General features: G+C 32.5%; 2 protein-coding genes and 1 long non-coding RNA gene across 4 annotated transcripts; all 3 read right to left on the bottom strand.

Moving 5' to 3' along the window:
* Nucleotides 1-244: 244 nt before the first annotated feature.
* On the bottom strand, nt 245-2,614 carry LOC123884299. The gene is made up of 2 exons (XM_045933373.1): nt 940-2,614; nt 245-678 (listed from the first exon to the last, which is right to left on the bottom strand). Exons 1-2 carry the CDS (start codon nt 2,612-2,614, stop codon nt 245-247), a joined length of 2,109 nt encoding a protein of 702 aa, XP_045789329.1.
* Nucleotides 2,615-8,634: 6,020 nt separating this feature from the next.
* On the bottom strand, nt 8,635-9,748 carry LOC123885325. The gene has a single exon (XM_045934601.1). It carries the CDS (start codon nt 9,723-9,725, stop codon nt 8,925-8,927), a length of 801 nt encoding a protein of 266 aa, XP_045790557.1. The 5' UTR covers nt 9,726-9,748; the 3' UTR covers nt 8,635-8,924.
* A 4,393-nt stretch (nt 9,749-14,141) lies between these two features.
* On the bottom strand, nt 14,142-15,321 carry LOC123884891. Of its 2 annotated transcripts, none has more exons than XR_006801014.1 (4): nt 15,179-15,321; nt 14,497-14,563; nt 14,309-14,404; nt 14,142-14,225 (listed from the first exon to the last, which is right to left on the bottom strand). It is a non-coding gene; the product is annotated as an uncharacterized LOC123884891 (long non-coding RNA). The 2 variants fall into 2 exon arrangements; XR_006801013.1 differs by lacking the exon at nt 15,179-15,321 and adding an exon at nt 14,665-14,680.
* Nucleotides 15,322-20,534: the final 5,213 nt, after the last annotated feature.

Here is a 20,534-nt window from a genome sequence, read left to right on the forward strand (position 1 = left end):
ACCGACCCGTACTAACTAAGAGGGTTTAAGACTCACTAAAGTGCAGAAACCCAACATGGCGGCATGATATAGTTGACATATTGTTCTTTTAAGTGTGAGGTTAGAGTTCGATTACAATCTAATGTTTATAGAACAATGTTCGTTAAGCAATAACAAATTTTAATTAGTTTTTGATCTTTAGAAAATGTTAAATGCTACCTCCAAAACACTAGTTTTTTTTTTTTGAAATTAAGACAACTTTCATTCAACTAGAAGGTGATGAAACACCATATAAATTACACACAGCTGCAGCAAGGGAATTTGGAACTACTCCCATCCACGTTTTAGTACCAACTACATTAGAGAATTTTGCTAAACCATGAGCAACAGAATTTAAGTGACGCCTAACATGTGTCACAACTACGCTATCTAATTGTTCAATGAGTAATTTACAATCTTGGATAACAATTTCTATCACAGCTATAGACTGGTTTGAGTTGATACAATTTACCACAGTGGCAGCATCAGAGACAATCACAATATCTTTCATGTTAGCTTCAATAGCTTTTTGGAGGCACCATCTCACACCAAGTGCCTCAGCCAACACAGGTTCAACATCAATAAATTCCTTTCTACAAGCAGATAGAACAACATTACCCACTTGATTGTAAACAACCATTCCCCAGCCAGTTGCAGTACCTGAAAAACAGCCAGCATCAACATAGAATAAATTTGGAGCAGATGGAATTTGTTGTGAAAACTGGACATCATCATGCAGCAAAGAAAGATTGCTAGTGGGGGGAGAGGGATTCAGTTCTTGCACAAAACTCATAGCCTCTTGGGCAACATAAATTGGATTCACTGCTTTATGGTTAAAAATTAAATTATTTCTAGCACTCCACATTTTCCACAATAAGACACAAAAAAGTTGGGAACCCATTGTATCCTCACAAGTCAGACCTTGCAGCAACCATGAGTTAAGGGGAAGATTTTGAGGTGCGTGAGCACCAATTTGGGATGCAAACCATGTGAGTTGAGCTAGTTGACAATGGAGGAAAAGATGGTCAATTGTTTCAGGAGCATTGTTACATTGAGGACAAAGATTTTCAACTTGTACGCCTTTCCTTGACAAGTTTGCCCGGGTGGGTAGTATATTTTTTCCAAGTCGCCACAAAAAATTCCGCACTCGATTAGGGACAGGTGCCCGCCAAATTTCTCTCCATAAAATGTCTGTTTGTTGACCAGAGGTACCAGCAGCATTCCTAGAGCTGTGTTGTTTCAGTAAGTGATGTGCCGATCTCACAGAGTACTCGCCATTTCTTTCAAAGTGCCAAATAATTTTGTCAGATGGGAGTCTTGGAGAAATTGGTAAACTCAGAATTTGTTTTGCTTCATGTGGGAAGAATATATGTGACACTAGATCTCGCTTCCATTGTTTGGTATCCGGATCAATAAGGGTGCTGACAAGTGCATCTTCTTCCAGCTCATCACATCTGCTCCATACTTTGAACCCCACTTGGTTAGGTAACCACTTGTCCTTGCAAATCTTAACTTTCTCTCCATTTCCAATTCTCCATCTGGATCCTAAAATTATGACCTCCTTTGCACTTTGAATACTCCTCCAAGCATAGCTCGGTTGATAGCCAATCTTTGCTTCCATAAACGATGCTCTAGGATAGTATCTACTCTTGAAAACTCTCCCCATAAGTGATTCTTCACCTGTTATTAGTCTCCAACAATGCTTCCCTAGGAGGGCTGAATTGAAATTGCTGATTCCTCTAAATCCCATGCCTCCACCTTTCTTTGACTTTGATAATCTTTCCCAACTCATCCAATGAATCTTCCTTTTTCCTTCTTTTGATCCCCACCAAAATTTAGCTAACATAGATTCAATTTCTTGGCAACAACTTTCAGGTAATTTGTAGCAACTCATGATATAGTTTGGAATTGCTTGAGCAACCGCTTTGATGAGAATTTCCTTACCAGCTCTAGATAGGTAGTTTTCCTTCCAACCCTTCACCTTTTTCCAGACACGGTCAATGACAAGCGAGAAAATGAGCTTCTTAGATCTTCCAAAAACCACAGGGAGACCGAGGTACTTAGAATGATTATCCACCGTCTTTACACCCATCCTGTTACGGATCATGTCTTTCTCTTCATTACGCACATTTTGACTAAAGGATACTTCTGACTTGTCCAAATTAACCACCTGTCCTGATGCTTGTTGATACTCAGCAAGAACACTAAGAATCACATCGGCTTCAGTAGAGCTTGCTCTTGCAAACAACAGGCTGTCATCTGCAAAAAGTAAATGAGATATCTTCGGAGCTTGCCTTGCAATTTTAATTCCATGAATTCCTCCCGTTACAGCTTTTCTCTTCATTAAACCAGACAACACATCAGCACAAAGAATGAAAAGATAGGGAGAAAGGGGGTCACCTTGTCTGAGACCTCTTTCGGGGTTGAAACTCTTACTAGGTTGGCCATTGATGAGGATTTGATAAGACACAGTAGATATACAATTCAGAATTAAGTCCACCACATTACTAGGAAACCCCATTGACTTTAGGGTAGCTTTAACAAAATTCCATTCAATCCGATCATACGCTTTTGACATATCTAACTTTAGAGCCATCGTGCCTTTCTTCCCTTTCTTCTTTTTTTTCATCCAATGAAAGCATTCCATTGCTATCAAAGCATTGTCAGTTATAAGTCTTCCTTGCACAAAGGCAGACTGTTCTTCATCAATGATGTCAGGGAGAATGGGTTTGATTCTAATAAGGAAGTTTTATCTTAAAACATATGTATTTAATACCTTAAAAATATAAAAAAAATTATCTTTCTAACATTAACTTTATATTTAATTTTCTTTTTTAGTATGCTTACCAAGTGTTTACACTGATTTTTGGTAAACAACCGCTAGTTTAAATTAATTACTTGAAGGATCAACTAGTAAATCCTGGGACAATTGTTTATGCATTTTGTTAAAAGAAGTTTGGAAGTTTATCTTTACAGACATCCTTGTTTTGCAAAAGAACAATATGTTTGATTTCTGAAACATATGTTAAACACGAACACAAGTAAGTTCACTCGAACGAGAGAACCAATAAAATGCAGAATTTGTAAATGCTTTAGAAAATAAAGACTTATGGAAAGTAAATTTGCATTTAGAATGTAAAAATTACAAAGAAAGTGAAAAGGTTCACTGATTCATACATCTTTCTCGAGTAACTCGTTTCTCGCCTTAACATGGATACTTTGAGTGTTTGAGATTTTGTGTAAATGAATTGTGACCACTATTTCGACTAAAATTATAATATTGGTGATATTCATTTTGACTTGGTGTTATAATTTGAATAGAAGAAAAACTCATTTCGATTAGGCCTGGAACGTGATTTGTCGAAGTTAGCCATATTAAGTGGAATTCGACTAAACTATTTTGCTGTCGAAGGCTTCATTTTCAACAAGAAGTGACATATGTTTTAAGACATCGGAAGAAGTCATTCAAAGAGTCGAATATTGACATGGTTCTTTGATCAAACAAACAACTCTTACGAAGAAGTTGTCGGAAGTTATTCAAAGGGACATGTGTCAATCTTAGATATAGGAAGTTATTAAATATAAGACACTTGTCAAAATCTAAGATGTAGGAAGTTATTTTATATTTTCTATAAATAGTTGCAAATTTTTATGTACAAAGGGTTGAATCTTATTTTCTAAGAACTCTGCAATGCCCACGCCACGGAGCAAACGGGTTCAAGGAGTGCATAGAAATGGATTCCAACCACCCTTTACATTTCATGCAATTTAATATATTGCTTTGTTCTTGCTTTATTTTCCTTTTTCTTTTGCAATTATGCATTCCTTTTCGTATTCTTTATTTTTCTTTCTTTTCAATACTCACTTGAGTATTTTTTCTATTATGTTGTCGTGAGACAACTTGTTATTAAAAGTTGTTGGATGCGATTCTAACACTAAAAAGAACAATGATTTTGTTCTTAAAGACGTATGAATTACATCATAAATCCCGAGACTTGAACGAACACTTCAAAAAAATGATTCTTATCGGATCCTGCAGTTAGAAGGACTTTTATCCAGGTCTTAAAGTAACAATGGATAATTATGTTTACGTTACCAAAAATTGGTGTAAACACCAAGTGTCCTAGAGGCATTGTTTAGCATGACCGTACCCTTGACCTTTTTATTAGACGATGTCTAAGACAACAAAAACAATAGTATTTGTAATTTAATTTTGGGTAAAATATTTTTCTTAGTCTATTTTTTTCTTAGTTCAAATTTTTTTTTTAAGAGAAGAGAAGAAAAATAGACTAAGAAAAATATTTTACCCAAAAGAAACTAATATGTTCGAAATTGACAAGAAAGTAAAAGCGATTAGGTCTTGTCAGATCCTTTAATTCTAGCTACTCGGTACAGATGTCTATTTCCTACAATTATTTTTTTAGTACCACGATGAATTAACAAATTTGTTATGACCAATCTCTTGTCTCTAATGTCTTATCTGAGTTCATACTTAAAGAAGGTTTTCGATATCTCTAAAAAAAATGTTGATTGAACAATTATGCTAGATCTAGTATTTAAACTTAGTGTTCACAGTGAATTAATACTTGAGATCAATTCATAAATTGCCATAATATGAAAAGCATTAAGAACAAGACATGATAACAACTACATAGGTTCAAGTAGCATCAAATCGAATTACAATCATCTAGACCTAATCTATGAAAATCTAGCTACTCATAGTTACAAAAATTGCAAGAGAATTAGAGAAGATATACATAAGAGTAGGATGAATTAGAGGCTTCAATCTTTTTTTTTTCAAGCCATGAATTCAAGTTCTTCAACCTACAACAATGATCAAAATCTCCAACTTTGGTGCAAAATTCGGAACCATTTCACATTAACTAAGTTGCTTATTTATAGAACATGAAAATGGGTCAGGTTAGCTCCTAGTGCTAGCCCGAAAGCGCCCATGCGCTTGCATTAATATGACGTGGCAATCCTGAAAAATCCAGAACAACGTCCAACGCTACCACAGATGGCGCCCCGAGCCAAAAGCATAACAAAGACAGATAACAAATTAACATCACAACACCTAGTGCTCACTCTTTTGCGACTAGGCGCTAACAACAAAAGCTAAAATGCCTAATTTTGCTATTTTTTCTTCTATTACAAGCAATCTCAAATTCTATGCAACTTTCTACTAAACTATGATAAAATAGCACAACTTCTCATTAAAACTAATTTGAATTTATCTAATTTGAGTGTAACGACTATGAGTCATGAACGATGGTTTTTATAAGAACATTGTTATGTTAAGACGTACGATTTTTTTTTTTTTTTTGAAAAGTTGATGGTTTATAACTACCACCAACTTATTTACAAAGAAAATACTACAATTGCTGCTGCCAAGGATCGAACCCCTGACCAACAGCCTACACCTGCTCAGTCAGCAAGTGCCAACTGAGCTACACCTGCGCACCACCCCGCACGTCTTAACATAACAATGTTCTTATAATTAAGACGTACGATGGTTTTTATAAGAACATTGTTATGTTAAGACGTGCGGGGTGGTGCGCTCTTGACTACAAGGGTCATTTTGTCTTGGTTGGCAGTTCGTGGGTTCATGGAAATTTTTCAGTTATTGAAGATGAAACAATTGCTTTGACTGTTGATGTACAAGAACTTGCTAATAGAGGCTAAGGTGACTATATTTTTCATTTGGGTTGGTTAGTCACAACTCTATGCCCACTCTATCTCGGCTCAACCATCTCAAGATGAATCCCTCTGCTTCTTGTGTTCGTTGTGGCCTCCAATTCGAGTCTTTTCTTCATTGCATCCGAGAGACTATGAGTTTTCTTGTAATATTTTGGCACCACATCGGGTTTACCAACCCAAATTTCTTCTCAAACATGGACGTCTACGATTGGCTCAAGATGATCACCAGAACGAATACAAGAAGCCAAACTCAACTATTATTTTAACCTACTTTGACTATTTTTTTTTATATTTAAAGACAAATATTAACATATAAGATATTGCTCGATTTTGTCTCAATGAGTATTATTTAAATATCAATTTTTTCTAAATTTTAATAATTTATAATTAAAAATTTATTCATTAACACGTGTATAATGATCAACTGCGACACTTAATTACGAATGGAGAGAATAATATATTAAAAAAAAAGAGAAGCAAATCAAATAGAATTGTCCATATCGAAGTGGACTTATGAGCCCAACAAAGGCATTGTTTGCAGTTACTGTGACAATATATTTGTTTCTTTATAGCCTTCTTGTTCTATGCATTATGCATTGGAATTATAACTCTAAGCTCCTCAAAAACAGAGATCTAATTAAAACAATTCCATTTTTAATTGATATAACAAAAACAAGAAGAAAAAAGACAAGTTTTCCCTTCTAGTTTATCCTTCAAAATTCACATGCACACACACACTCCAATCCAAAAGCAAACAAATAAGAAAAAGAAAAGGATGAACATAACAACTTCTTTAAAAAACCAAGCAAAAGGGAGTAAAATAGAAGCATACCCCCATGCGTTTTCCAAATATAAATTGCAATGAAAGTTTTGATAGACATGTAGTAAATAATGTAGAGATGGTATCATGAGTGTGACATAACTAGAAAGTGATATGGACATGCTTCAAAAGTAACCTTATCTTGGTTCCATATTATCAAATAAATATTAGAAGTTTTTTTATTCGCATTAATATTATGCGAGTTATGTTATCGTGACTTTAACTAAATAGATAGAAACGTTACATTATGTAGAGCGGAGTTGTAACTCCAAACATTCCACCTTAAGCATTAAATTTTTATTCATTAGACTAATTGACAAAAAAGACTCGAGTATTTTTTTACATGTTTGTTTAGTATACGATTAATTTGCTAAAATTCTGGTGGTATTGTAATTTTATTAAAATTACAAGATATAATCTTTGCAAAATTTGTGATTCTCACAAACCTAACTTAATACTCAATGTTTTAAAAACCGGACCGGAGGTCGAACCGGTGTGACCTCTGGTTCATGGTTCAATCGGTTGGACCGGTTAGATCGCTATTGAACCGATTGAACCGGAATAATAATAATAATAAATAATAAATATAATATTTGACCTGATAAATAATATTTTTATTAAAAAATTCACAATAATAATAGTAATGGCAGTTTTTCAAAAACATAATGGGATGGTCCAATATACATTTATTTGTCTAAAAAAAGCCCAATGTAATTGCTTAAAAAACACAAGGTAATATATATATAGGGAGTACTTTTCACTAACCCTAAAATTCATTCATTTGATAGCAGCAAGCCGCCACACAGATGCCACAGTCACTTTCCTGCTTCTCTAAATTTCTACCACTTTCTAGTTCATAAATTTCTACTATTATCTTGCAGAGCCACTTAAATCTATCTCTTTTTCATTTTCCTACTTCTCATATTCTACCTATTTTTTTCTTCTTCTCAAACTCTACCTCTTCTTCAAGCTCAACCTCTTTTTATACTTCTTTTTCAATCTTTGTGATGACATGAGTTTGTGGTGCTGGTGAAATCTGACAGACAGTAACTTAACTTGGTTAGTGATGGTGTTAAAATTGGTTCATATGATTTTTCTATTTCATAATTGATTAATAAATTAACTTAGAAATCTAAAACAAATAAAATCAGAGGTATTAACGTGTTTGTGGTTTTACTTTGGTTATTTCATTTCACAGAGGTTTTATTAAGAAATAAATAAATAAAATAAAGAAGAAAAAAAACAGTTTTCCCGGTTTGACGGTTCACCGGTTTTCCCGGTTCCCACCGATTCAAAGCGGTTTTTTACCGGTTTTACTGACTAGCGGTTCTGGCTCTTGTTCCGGACCGGTGTTGTGTCCGGTTCACGGCCGAACCGGTCGAACCGGCCGGTCCGGTCCGGTTCTTAAAACATTGTTAATACTATCAAACATCTATTAAGTGTCCACATTTTTCCATTACATAACTAACATGGAGATATAAAGTGAGTGTACTCATGAATATAACTTAATTGGCAGTGTCATTGCATCTAATATGTAGGGATCGAAATGATACTCGCACATATTCATCTTAAAAGATAAAATTATATCAACTAAACTACTAAACCAAAAAAAAAGTGAGTGTCATCATCAAATACTCAATGTGTCCTTTATTACAAGAATCTCTAACAAAAATTATAAGTTTAGTTAGAATAAATAAATTTATTTAAAATATACTACATTCGTCTCTAATTATAAGATCTGTTTGACTATTGCACATACGCCAATGCACAATTTTGATCACTAATATATTTAATTGTGTATTAGTAAAAATTATAAAAATTTAATATTTTGAAAATACTCATCAAAATAAATTGAACAAGATTTTATATGCTAATATTTACATTTATATATTATTAAAAAATATGGTCAAAACAAGGTAAATCAATAGTACGTTTTTGTCAAACAGAATTTTATAATTAGGGATGAAGGTAATATGTAAGAAAACCGCACAATTTCATTTTGGTTGAACAATTTAATGCAAAATTGCAATGATTCAAGATCTTGCTCCCATTCAATGGTTCAAGTTTTAAAACATTGAAAGAGACAAATTTGAATAAATTAATGTTAATAATCTAATAACCACAGCTAATAATACAATACAATTACTGGAACCACGGTTCGATCCACCGTAACTGTGATTTGGAGGGAACTGGAACCACGTGATGTCATAACTGACTTTCGAACCAGATTAAATGGTCCAGTGGGTCGGATATTGGTGGTGAAAAAAATAAAAATAAATAATACAATATTCACAAACTAGCTAACTAATAAAACAGAACAAACACAAAGTTAAACAAGAACTAAAACTTCTACATCTATCTAACTACTAAGCCATTGATGAAACAAAATTCACCAAGAAGGAGAAGTAGAAGCTGAAACAGAAGATGAAGAAGAAAGACCATTAATACTACGTGAAATTATAGAATCACTTCCATTTGTAGTACCTAAGGACCTAACAAGAGAAACAGAACAAGCCTCTGCATCTAGCTTCTTCATTGGTGTCAAAGGTGGTGTATAACAAGGTGAATCAACTTCAACTTGAATTTCAGCTTCAACATCATCACAAGAAGAATCACTTTTTTCTAAATGAGAAGGTGAAGAATTAGGTGTTTCAAATGGTGTATCTAAACCACTTTCTTTTCCATCTTCATTTTCATAAATGGGATTTGAAATGTAAACAAGTTGATTTTTTTCTTCAAGACATGAAATTTCACAAACATTAGCTTCATGGGTTGTGTTTTTTTGAGGTTGTTGTTGTTGTTGTTGTGGTGGTGCTCTTGATGTAAAATGTGACATTGATAGTGTTGGTGATGAAATTAATGATTCTTGAAATGTTTCAATATGAATCACTTGATGATGAAGGTTATTTTGTTGTTGTTCTTTAGGAAAAAGAATGTTTCTTGGAGCTTGAAGAACACCTTGTGAATAAATGTTGCTAAAATTTGATACTTGTGAAGGAGAAACATTGGTTAAGGTAGTTTTTGTGTTGTTTAAGGTTTGATGAGTGTTGGTGTTTTTGTTTTTGTGGCGGCGAAGTAAAAGAGAACAATAGAGTTCAGCTAGAAGAACTAAAATGAGAGCAATAACAAAAGCAAGGGTTATAACCATTGCTAAGGTTACTCCAATGATAACTTTGGATGTGTCTTTCATCTTTTTCTTTTGTTGTTTCTTCTTTCTTTGTGATGTTTTTTAGGACCAAGTGTGATATAGGGGGAAAGTGTTTTTTGTTTTGGCGGGAAAATGGAGTGAGTTGTTTGTTGTTGTGGTGATTGTGAAAGGAAGAGGGAATCTTGAAAAGGGTAGGAGGTCCTAGGGAAGGGTAAAGGCTTTTGTTTCAGAACTTTTTAAGGTCTTTGCTTGGGAGTTCTGATCTTAGTCAGATTTGTCCTTTGATCAGTGTTTACCCAAGGTTAATTTTTACTTTTTTTTTTTAATTTTTTTTTTTAAAATTTTAATAAGGAGAATTTTAACCTATGCCCTTAAGGGCACATGTTAAGGAAGCAAATATAAAAATTATTTTTGGGAACTTGTGCATTTTTACTTTTATGTATTAAATTTCTTACATTATTAAATGCAATGCTTCTATATTAGGATACCTTATCATGTGCCCTTAGGACACACGTTAACATAACGCTCTTAATAAATACTTCTTCTGATCATATGTATAAGAAACATTTTACTTTTTAGATTAATTGTAAAACTTATGTATTTAGACTATATTATTGTCTAGATACATCAATTTCAAAATAAATTTAAAAGTGAAATATTTTTTATATATGGAATCAGAAGGAGTAATATCTCTCCTTTCTTGTCTTTTTAGTGAGACATTTAATCGGTTCGATTTAGATCGGTTTTTATAAAAATATGATGAAACTTATGAAACTTTTTAGATTTGGTTTGGTTTATATTTTAATACTATTTTTTAAAGAAAATGTTAACGAATGTCTTGAAAGTTCTTTAAAATTCCATAGTAAATTTTTATGAAAATGTATTGAGTTAGAGAATTGAAAATTGAAAATTAAATATATGTTTAACTTTTTAGTAAAATAATTTTTTTTAAAATTGAATGACTAAAAAATGTTATGGGGGCATTTATTAGCAAGATACTTCTTTTAAAAATAAAATGGAATAGAACTGAATTTGACTATTTTATGCTTTCCAATTTTCAATCAACTCAAATTAAATAAATTTATACAACATATTCAAAACCAAATAAACTAACATAATGCAACACCAAATAAAGTAATTTTCTAATTTTATTAGACAATGTTTTATGAGTTTTATAATACAAAATCAAATCAATTAACATAAGGGTGATATGCAATGGCAGTGTAGGCTATAGCTACTATTTGACAACATTGTTATCAAAGTGGTTGACTTATAAGCGAACCTATAATTTGGGTTTAATACTACTAATACAGTATGCAGTGTTATAAATTTAAATTCTTAAAAAAGATTGAATTTTTTATTTAATATTCAAATACTCATACAAAATAGTAATTTCCAAAACTATTTTTAGATCCAAAGTGACTATTAATTGTGTCTACATCGTTATGTTCTATCATATTTTTCTGAATACATAAAATGACTATATCATTTAACCTTTCATTTCATGTTATATCGATGATCTCAAGTAGTTTTTCGATAACTTTAACTTCGAAAAACTTATTTCTACAGATGCAATAATCATCGATATATAGTTAAGAAAATTTGATAAACAATTGAAACATTTATATAATAGGTTTGACAAACTCAAGAACCACAAAAAAAAATTGGCTCTAAAAGATTTCTCAGATGATTGTATTTTCTTATATTATATTCGCCTTTTTATAATGCTACGACATTTTGCTGGAAGCGTCGACTCTATACTCATATTAAATGCAAGACTTTTGACAATATTCATGCTAGATTCAAAACCTTTATTTCTACCATATCAAGTATCAATGTATCAACTCCTTCTATTCATTCTAGCATGGATGCGGACACTCTCGTATTATCTATCCATAATATTGATATGTTCAAATCATACGTTGAACACTCTCGTGTAAATTATGTTCAAATCATAATTATTATTTTTTTTACACAAACAAATTTAACACATTTCACTAATCAAATAAGTATTAATACAATGAGGAATCGACTAGAAAATTCATTTTTTTTAGATTTATTAAAAGATTGATGTATGTAGAATATATCATAGGCTATATACATCAATTTTTTAATGTATCTAAAAATTGACTGTTTCTTATATTAATTAAAGACTAGAGGAGTAATACATTATACAATGAAACTCTTGTGCCAAATAAAGGATGATGATGAAAAGCCTTCCTCCTTCAAAATTTGAGGGGCATGGGTTGTCTCCTAGCAATTTCAGGGGAGGGAATAAAGTGTTAATCTATGTCATTCATTTATTTTTTTTAATTTTAAATAATAAAACACCTGCAAAAAAAATATCAATGATTGTGATTTCATGGGAAGTTGATTTTACCAGAGACAATCTCCTCCCAAATTTAAGCTATCAAGAATATAACATATCAACACCTGCCACCGCATCAAAGATAATACTTCCTCCGGATACAAATATAAGCAAAAAAAAAAAAAAAACTATTTATGCGGTGTTTAAGAAATTTAGTTAAGTGTAGTTAATTTTCTTGATTTAATGCAAAATATGAGTTAAATTTACTATATTACCCATTTTGAAAAGTACAAAAGTATAAAAGTGAAATAAATGCCTAAAATAAAATATAATTAAATAACAGTATAATAGGAATAGTAGTATTAATTAGTTTAAAAGTAGTTAACTTTTGTTTATAATATTAATAGTGAGCAAAATTTAAAGTGTTTTTTTGCTTATATTTGGATCCGGAGGGAGTATACATCTCTAAGAAAACAGATTCAAAAACAAAGATATCATATGGTACTACATAGATCATATGATGTTGCAATATCTAAAATAAAATTTCTGCAACATTGCTTAGAATTTCAATATACGAGAAACTTTAATTATAATCAGTTTTATGTCTAAACAAACGGAAAAAACATATTTAGTAAAACAAATATTTCTTTTGACGGGTAAAAAAATATATTTGTTAACAGATAGATTCTTAAAAAATACGACCTAGATGTTACAAACTAAAAATTTAAAGACATATTTATTACAAATTACAAATTTAAAAGACCAAAAATATATAATTTTTTACTAAGAATAAATTTAAATATCGAATTTAAATAAATTTTTTACCTTAATATAATGACGAATTTAAATATCAAATAAAAATCAATATTCTTGGGAGTCATTACCTTCTTTTCATGAAGCTTTTCCCTCACAAATATCAACCTCACAAGCCACAACATCTTATATTATCAATTTGAAACCAACATCGCTTCAAGAAATCCTAACAAAAACTCATTGTGGTGATCATCCGATAGTATACTTCGATGTTTTTGTTGGGATTTCTTGAAACGATGTTAGCTTCTAATTTGTAAGGTGTTTTGCTTGTGAGGTTGAGCTTTGATAGAGAAGCTTCAATTACATGGAACTTAACATTAGAGGAAATATAGATGACGTTTATGAAAAAGAAATAAAGGGAAATTCATGAAACCCAAAACCAATTATGATTATGATCTTTATCCACTCATATCTTGTTGTGCCATTCATAGCCATGGTGACTCTGATTTGAGTGTGCATGGCTAGAAAATTACCTCTTCAAAACTTTGATTCATAAACAAAATTGAAGGATATTTGGTATATATAATAGTTGGCTAGACTTTTTTATTACGTAATAATAATTAGATAGATTTCTAGATATACTCACAAACTCTAGGTGCGTTAGTTACACAATCACTAGTGCAGAAAGGGGATTCCACTACCGGCCAAATAGGGATTCCACTACTGGCCGCGGCCGGTAGTAAACACACTCGTCGTTGTAAGTCAATACTTTCCACGACGGGTCTTTTTATACCCGTCGTGGTATGTCAGGTTTCTACTGTATTATTAATTAAATTTATGAGGATTCCACGACGGTTTTTACAAATACCGGTAGTGGTATGTATGAGATTCCACTACGGGTATTTTCAATATCCGTAGTGGTATGTATGGTTTTCATTTTTTTTTTTTAGAGTCTGGGATTCCACTACCGGTATTTGTAAATACCGGTAGTGGTATGTATAGTTTTCATTTTTTTTTTTTTAGAATCTGGGATTCCACTACCGGTATTTGTAAATACCGGTAGTGGTATGTATGCCAATTCCATCACAAAAATACCAATTCTAATACCAATTCCTTCATATAAACCATCCTAAAATAGTCCAAAATAAACAGTCCAAAACAGTGAGATGCACATCCGAGCCAAAATACCAATTCCATCACCTGATCTGCTTCCAAGACTCAAACTAAAGCTAATAACCAATTCATCACCCTGCAGAATCTCAAATTTGACAGAAACAAAGTTCAAATAAACAAGTGTAAACTAAAATTGCTGCAATGTATTGAATAGACCAATTTGCAAAAACAAAGTTCAAATAATTAACTATTCTATAACTCACCAGATAAATCTTAACCCTCCTTAATAACTCCAAAAAATATGTTGACCAACGTAATCGCAATTCATACATCTCCTCAGCTGTTAACTCTTTTGGGTCATTAAATACCTACAATAAGTAAATAATAATATAAAACTATTCTTGACTCGGTTATAAAAAATTATTGATGTATAAAAAATAAAAATTATTACCTCCATCCAAGAATCAGTTATCTTAGCAGTGACAATGTCCAACATATTTTTCATTACATAGTATCCACAGTCATTTGAATTATATTGTTTCCTCGCCTACAAATTATATATAGTAACATTTGATCAAAAAATACCACACTTACTTATCAAAAAAGTAAATATATATAAAGTTAGAATACCACACTTACTTGTGGATAAAGCCATACGGTATTGTTCTTTCTATTGCCATTCGCCATTTGATCAACCGTAAAAACACTAATTCATAAGAAAAAAAAGCCGCATAAAATCATATAAAATTTGTAATAATTTATGTTTATAGTATATAACCAAAACCCCTAAAGTATAAACTTAATTACCTTGAAACAATTTTCTTCCAGTCGATCATCGATATCCACACTACCACTTTCTCTATGGGACACACTTGGCGTTGCAACTACTTCACCGTGCCATATCCATTGTGTATAATTTTGACAAATCCCGTCACAAATTAGATGATTCATGATTTCTTTCTTAGTACGTTTTGGTTCTTTATTTGCACAATTTATACACGGACATAGAAAAAGTGGAGGAAATTCAGGAGGAGGACGTTCTAGTTCAGCATTACTTTCCGCAAACTGTAGAAATTCCATCACTCCATGTCTGTACTCAGTACTTAATCGATTAGCTCTCATCCAACTACGGTCCATACCTACGTTTCGAAATTTATGCATTCTAAGTTAAAGGAATGACTAGGTTGTTACTATTGCGAAACATTCTCTCGCCCTATTTTAATAAAAATTCATAGCCTATAACAGAATGACTAGATTATGCATTCTATTTTAATAAAAATTCATAGCCTATAGCTTCTATGTTTTGAAATAGAATCGGTACCTGTAGATGAGACCGTGATTGAACCTTCTAACTTCAAACAAAGATGACAACACCAAAAAAGAGCAACACCAGCCCCTGCACAGCACAAGCAACACGCAGGAGCAGCAATCACCGCCTAACGCAGGAGCAGCAATCACCGCCTAACGCAGCAACCCCTGCACAGCACAAGCATTGATAATTTTATAAATATGTTTATACAACTTAGTTAATATCAAAACAAGTTGTATGTTTATACAATTGGCCATAAATATTGACCCCTGCCCATGGCCAAGTTGTATGTTTTCTTGAAGCCGAAGCTGAAGGGTATTTGCAAGAAAAAAGATCCCATCTTATAAGGCTATGTGGTGAAGCTGAAGGGTATTTGGAGAGACACTACTCAGCTATCTTAGGCTCATACCAAAACCCTCTTGACCATCTCCATATTTTCCCTTACTATTCTAACTACATCAAACTTGGTCACCTTGAGTAAGTATATTATATGGCAGAGATATTAAGCACTATTCTAACTCCATATTTTCACTCCTTAGCCAACCTTGAATATATTAAGCACTATAACTTGAGTGACTTCTATATACCTTGAATATATTAAGCACAAGGTTAACATGAGTGACTTCTATATACTTGCTTATACCTAACACCCTCATGTGCAGCAACATAACGAATTTTGAATCACACTTTGACATTAAAACATGGCTTGGTTATTTGAATTTTCTTGCCTATTTGGAGTTTAGCTTCAACAATAAAATCTGATATAATAGCAGCAAAATAGCAGCAAAACATGGCTTGGTTTAAAACATTACATATCATCTATGAAGTAAAAAATAATCAAAATAGCAGCAAAATAAATATCATAAACAGAAATGACCATATATCTTTTTACTTTTCATTAAATCTCATGCTAAAGTGACCTACACAGACCTACACAGACTTCCAAATCTCATGCAAATTTGTATTTTTATATTGACATTCTCATCATCAAGCCATCAAGCAGAAGAAGAATGAAAACCCACACAAAAAAACACAGACCCACACAGAAATGAACATCACAGACCCACGAAAACGACGTGAATGAAAACGAATGAAAACCCAAGCGAATGAAAACGAATGAACAAGAATGAAAATGAATGAAAACGAAAACGAATGAAATTTGGAGGAAGTTTGATTTATTCATACCTTTACCGAATAAAAACGAAGAAATTTGGAGGCGATTCAAGCATTCTAGGGTTTGGAGAATGAAACCGAATGAAATTGGAGAGATTGGAGAATGGAGAATGGAGAATGGAGAGATTGGAGAATGATTGGGAAATTGGAGTGTTTGATTTGAAGAACTTGGGACGATTTGGAAGAACTTGGGACGATTGAGAATGGAGAGTTTGCAGTGGGAGGGAGATTGAACGCGTATGAAAATTGGGAATGAAAATGACAATATGAAAAATATAATAACACTATTAGGATTCCACTACCGGTGAATCCTAGATCGGTAGTGAAAAGTGGGAATATGAAAAAAATAATAACACTATTAGGATTCCACTACCGGTGAATCCTAGATCGGTAGTGGAAGATAATTAAAACAAATTTGTACGTAATTACGACATTGCCACCGTGTCTACTTTCCACTACGGATTTAGCAAAGCCGGTAGTGAAATCCCTTGTCTCTGAACTTTCCACTACCGTTTTAAAAATATCAGTAGTGGAATCCTTTGGTCAAATGTATTTCACTACTGGTATTCACATACCGGTAGTGGTATCTCCAAACCAAAAGTCATTTTTCTACTAGTGAATATTATTAACTAGAGAGAATATAGATTTGTTTTCCTACTATTTAGATACACATCTCTCAACAAACTATATTAAGTCCAGAAAAAAAAATCTCTCAACAAACTATTTGCCGAAAATCAATCAATCATTACTATATACTTCCTCCGTTCATTTTTACGACCCGTTTGGATTGACTTATTTTAAGTTTATGTGCGCTTATCTACCGATATAAGTGGTTATATTAGTGTTTGGGTAAATTAACAAAATTGTTTATCACAATTTCATAAGCCACTTATGTCATATTTTAGAAAAAAAATATTCTACCCCAATATTTATCACTCTACCCCTACAAACAAACAAATATTCCCATTTTACCCTTTCAAAAAAATTTTAAAAAATGAGTTTTGAACATTTAGCCACGGTTAAACTGTGGCTAAATGGAAGAAGAAGTCACCATATTTGAGTGATCAAGATTATAATCATCATTGAATTTGGGATTTCATGTATTTCCCTTTTTTTCTTCTACATAATCCTCATCTATGTCCCCTCTAATGTCAAGTTCAATGTAACTGAACCTTCTCTATCAAAGTTTAACCTCACAAGCAACAACACCTAACAAATTAGAAGCTAACATCACATCAAGAAATCCCAACCAAGAACGTCGAAGTGTACTATGGATGATCACCACAATGAGTTCTTATTAGGATTTCTTGAAGTGATGTTGGTTTCAAATTGATAATATAAAGTGTCGTGGCTTTTGAGGTCGATCTTTATGAGGGGTTTCATGAGTTATGTGGATGGGAAAATTATGGGTTTTGTGTAGTTTTTATTTTATTCAATTTAAACAGGCTGATCATTGGAATGGAAGTATTACTACTCTGAAGTTTGGAAGCAAAAAGATCCATTTGAAGTTTCATAATTTTGTGCTAGAAATATCTATAAATATAATATAAAGAGAATGGGGTACGCAGCACAGGACGAGAGAGAGGAGAATCTGCTTGCACTTTGGAGAACAACTCTTTCGACCATTCAAGTGCAATTGTGTAATTCTTAATTCCTCTTTTGATTGTTATGAGATTAGGGATGAGTAAATCTATATGACTATTCTTGTTCTATGATTTGATTTATGATTATTGAAGAAGTTTATTGAGTTATTTTTCTTATCTCTGTGCTTAATGCTTTTATCGCTTGGCCGCAGTTAAATTGATTTGTGGTTCATATTGTGATACAGGAGTTGAATTTATGAATGCTTTGAAATCAGAAATTCTTGCCTTTGTAGTCTAGGAATAGATGCAAACCCTTAATTCTAATCTTAAATTCACTAAGGAATTAGGGGTTATTTTAAAATTAACGAGTTTGTCACTAAGGAATTAGGGCACGAATAATTTAGAGAATTCGGTAATAATTTGATAAATAGATTCAATAGTTATAATCAAGTCAGAAACTCAAAATAAGTTTCTAGTGAAACTCATCCTTTACGGTTTCTTCATTATTAAAGTTCAACCAATTTTAGTCAATATAATTTCATTATTGCAAACGACCAACTCCGAACCTTTTGTTCAGTTAAGTTACAAAAATATGATTCGATGGTATAACGCGATCCTTGAGTTCGACACTCGGTCTTACCGTTTTAATATTACTACTTGCACGATTTCGTACACTTGCGAAAATCGCCATCATCACTACGCCATGCAAAACTTGAATTATTACCAAGACTAGACTCAATTAGAGAGGAACGGAGAAATTAAAATACCTAGCTTTGAATATACTCGCCACCAAAGTACTTGGCTTGTTCGTTAGATTCCACTCGTTTTGCAACCATCGCCATGTTGAGACTTTGGAAGTCCCGAAATCCTAATTTCCTCCTTAGGACATATCATTGTGTTCCAAGCAAGCCATCTTATGCCTTTATTATTACTACCACCACTCCACCAAAAAGCATTAACATCATTTTTATATCATTTATCAAAGTTTCAGGTAAAAGGTAGATATTCATAATATAAACTGGGATAGCTTGTAAAACCGACTTAATCATTACTTCCTTACCTTACCGGCTCTAGAGAGCGGACGACTTCTCCAAGAGTTTATTCTTTTCCATATCCGGTCCTTTATGTATGCAAAAGTCTCCTTCTTACTTCTCCCCACCATTGAGGGTAGTCCTAGATAGGTGCCACTTACTAATACATGTTTAACCCCATTATGTTAGAGAGTTTAAATCATACCGTTGAACACTGTTATCTATCCATTGATATTTTTGTGACATACTGAAACCAAACAACAAAAAGAATTTAAGACTCATGGACCAAAATTCTTGCATATTAATGTAGCAATGAAATAACCAAAGTAATGCCAAAATTATCATGCAACTCTCTTCATCAGAGAGATAGATTAGCCATTGGAATATCTATAACAATATATAAAGGGAATAAGGGAGTTTGGGCTGGATTTTTTTTGGTCCATTTTGCCCTTAACTTTCTTTATGATTTTTTAATTATTCCATAATTGCCCTTAACTTCCTCTCTTTTTTTTTATGGTTTTTTCACATATACTATAATATATAAAAAGAATACATGAGTTTTAGGGTAAAATTTTCATAATACCAACATTACCCTTGCTTTTTTTTAGTAGCAACAAAAATCTTTTATTAACAAACTCACCATAACATAAGGCGTATCTTTTTTTTTGGGTACATAAGTTAGACACAGGCAGGCGCGGAACGCGCCTGCCTGGCCCGCTAGTAAAAGTATAAATATTATTGGTCCATAAAGTATGACTCTTCATAACTTAATCCCTAACTACAGAAATTTAATAAATAATTCTAAAAAGAGACTAGTTTGATTGATTAATGGAAGTTTAGTAACTACATATTGGGCATGACACCAATAGGGTTGCTCACATGTTACCCATCTTGCTCACTTGGAGCTTAATAAGGCTTTGGCTTGAAGAAAGTTTCAAGATTTTTTTTGACGTCTCTCATATTTATTTCTAGTACGTTCTGTTCAATTACATTTTTATTTTTCCTGTTGACGTTATAAAAATTAGAAATTTAACACCCCTGTAATTCTACTTAAATTAAATAGCAGCTGCAATTCTACTTAAATAGCAAACGTGTAAATCTTAATTTTTTAAAATTTTACATTGTTTTCTACTTAAGTAGATAACGACATTAGCTATTTGACCTCTTAAAATTATAAGAGACCAATTTGATTCTTGATTTCTTGATTAAAAAGGAAGACTTGATTATAGTTTTACCCACTATTTTTACACACTCATGAAATTGGTCCCCTATTTTAAAATCGAGTAAACAGCCACTTTGGTCCTTGAAAGTGGCACTCGCTGTCATAATAGTCCCTGAATTATAAAAAAACATTTTAAAATCCTGAATGTAACTTCTGTTAGTCAGAATAGTCTCTGACGTTAATTTTTAGCAAAAAACCGTTTCATAATGCTGATGTGGACGATATGTTGACTTTGTTGACCAATAGGTGTCACTTCTCTTCAAAATTTGATGCCACGTAGGCAGGGACCATATTGAAGGCAAAATATAACAAAAAGGAAGATGAACGTTGAGGGATTAAAGTGACTGTTTTAGATGAAT

Source organism: Trifolium pratense, linkage group LG5 (genome assembly GCF_020283565.1).
Source record: "Trifolium pratense cultivar HEN17-A07 linkage group LG5, ARS_RC_1.1, whole genome shotgun sequence".
NCBI classification, from domain to species: Eukaryota; Viridiplantae; Streptophyta; class Magnoliopsida; order Fabales; family Fabaceae; genus Trifolium; species Trifolium pratense.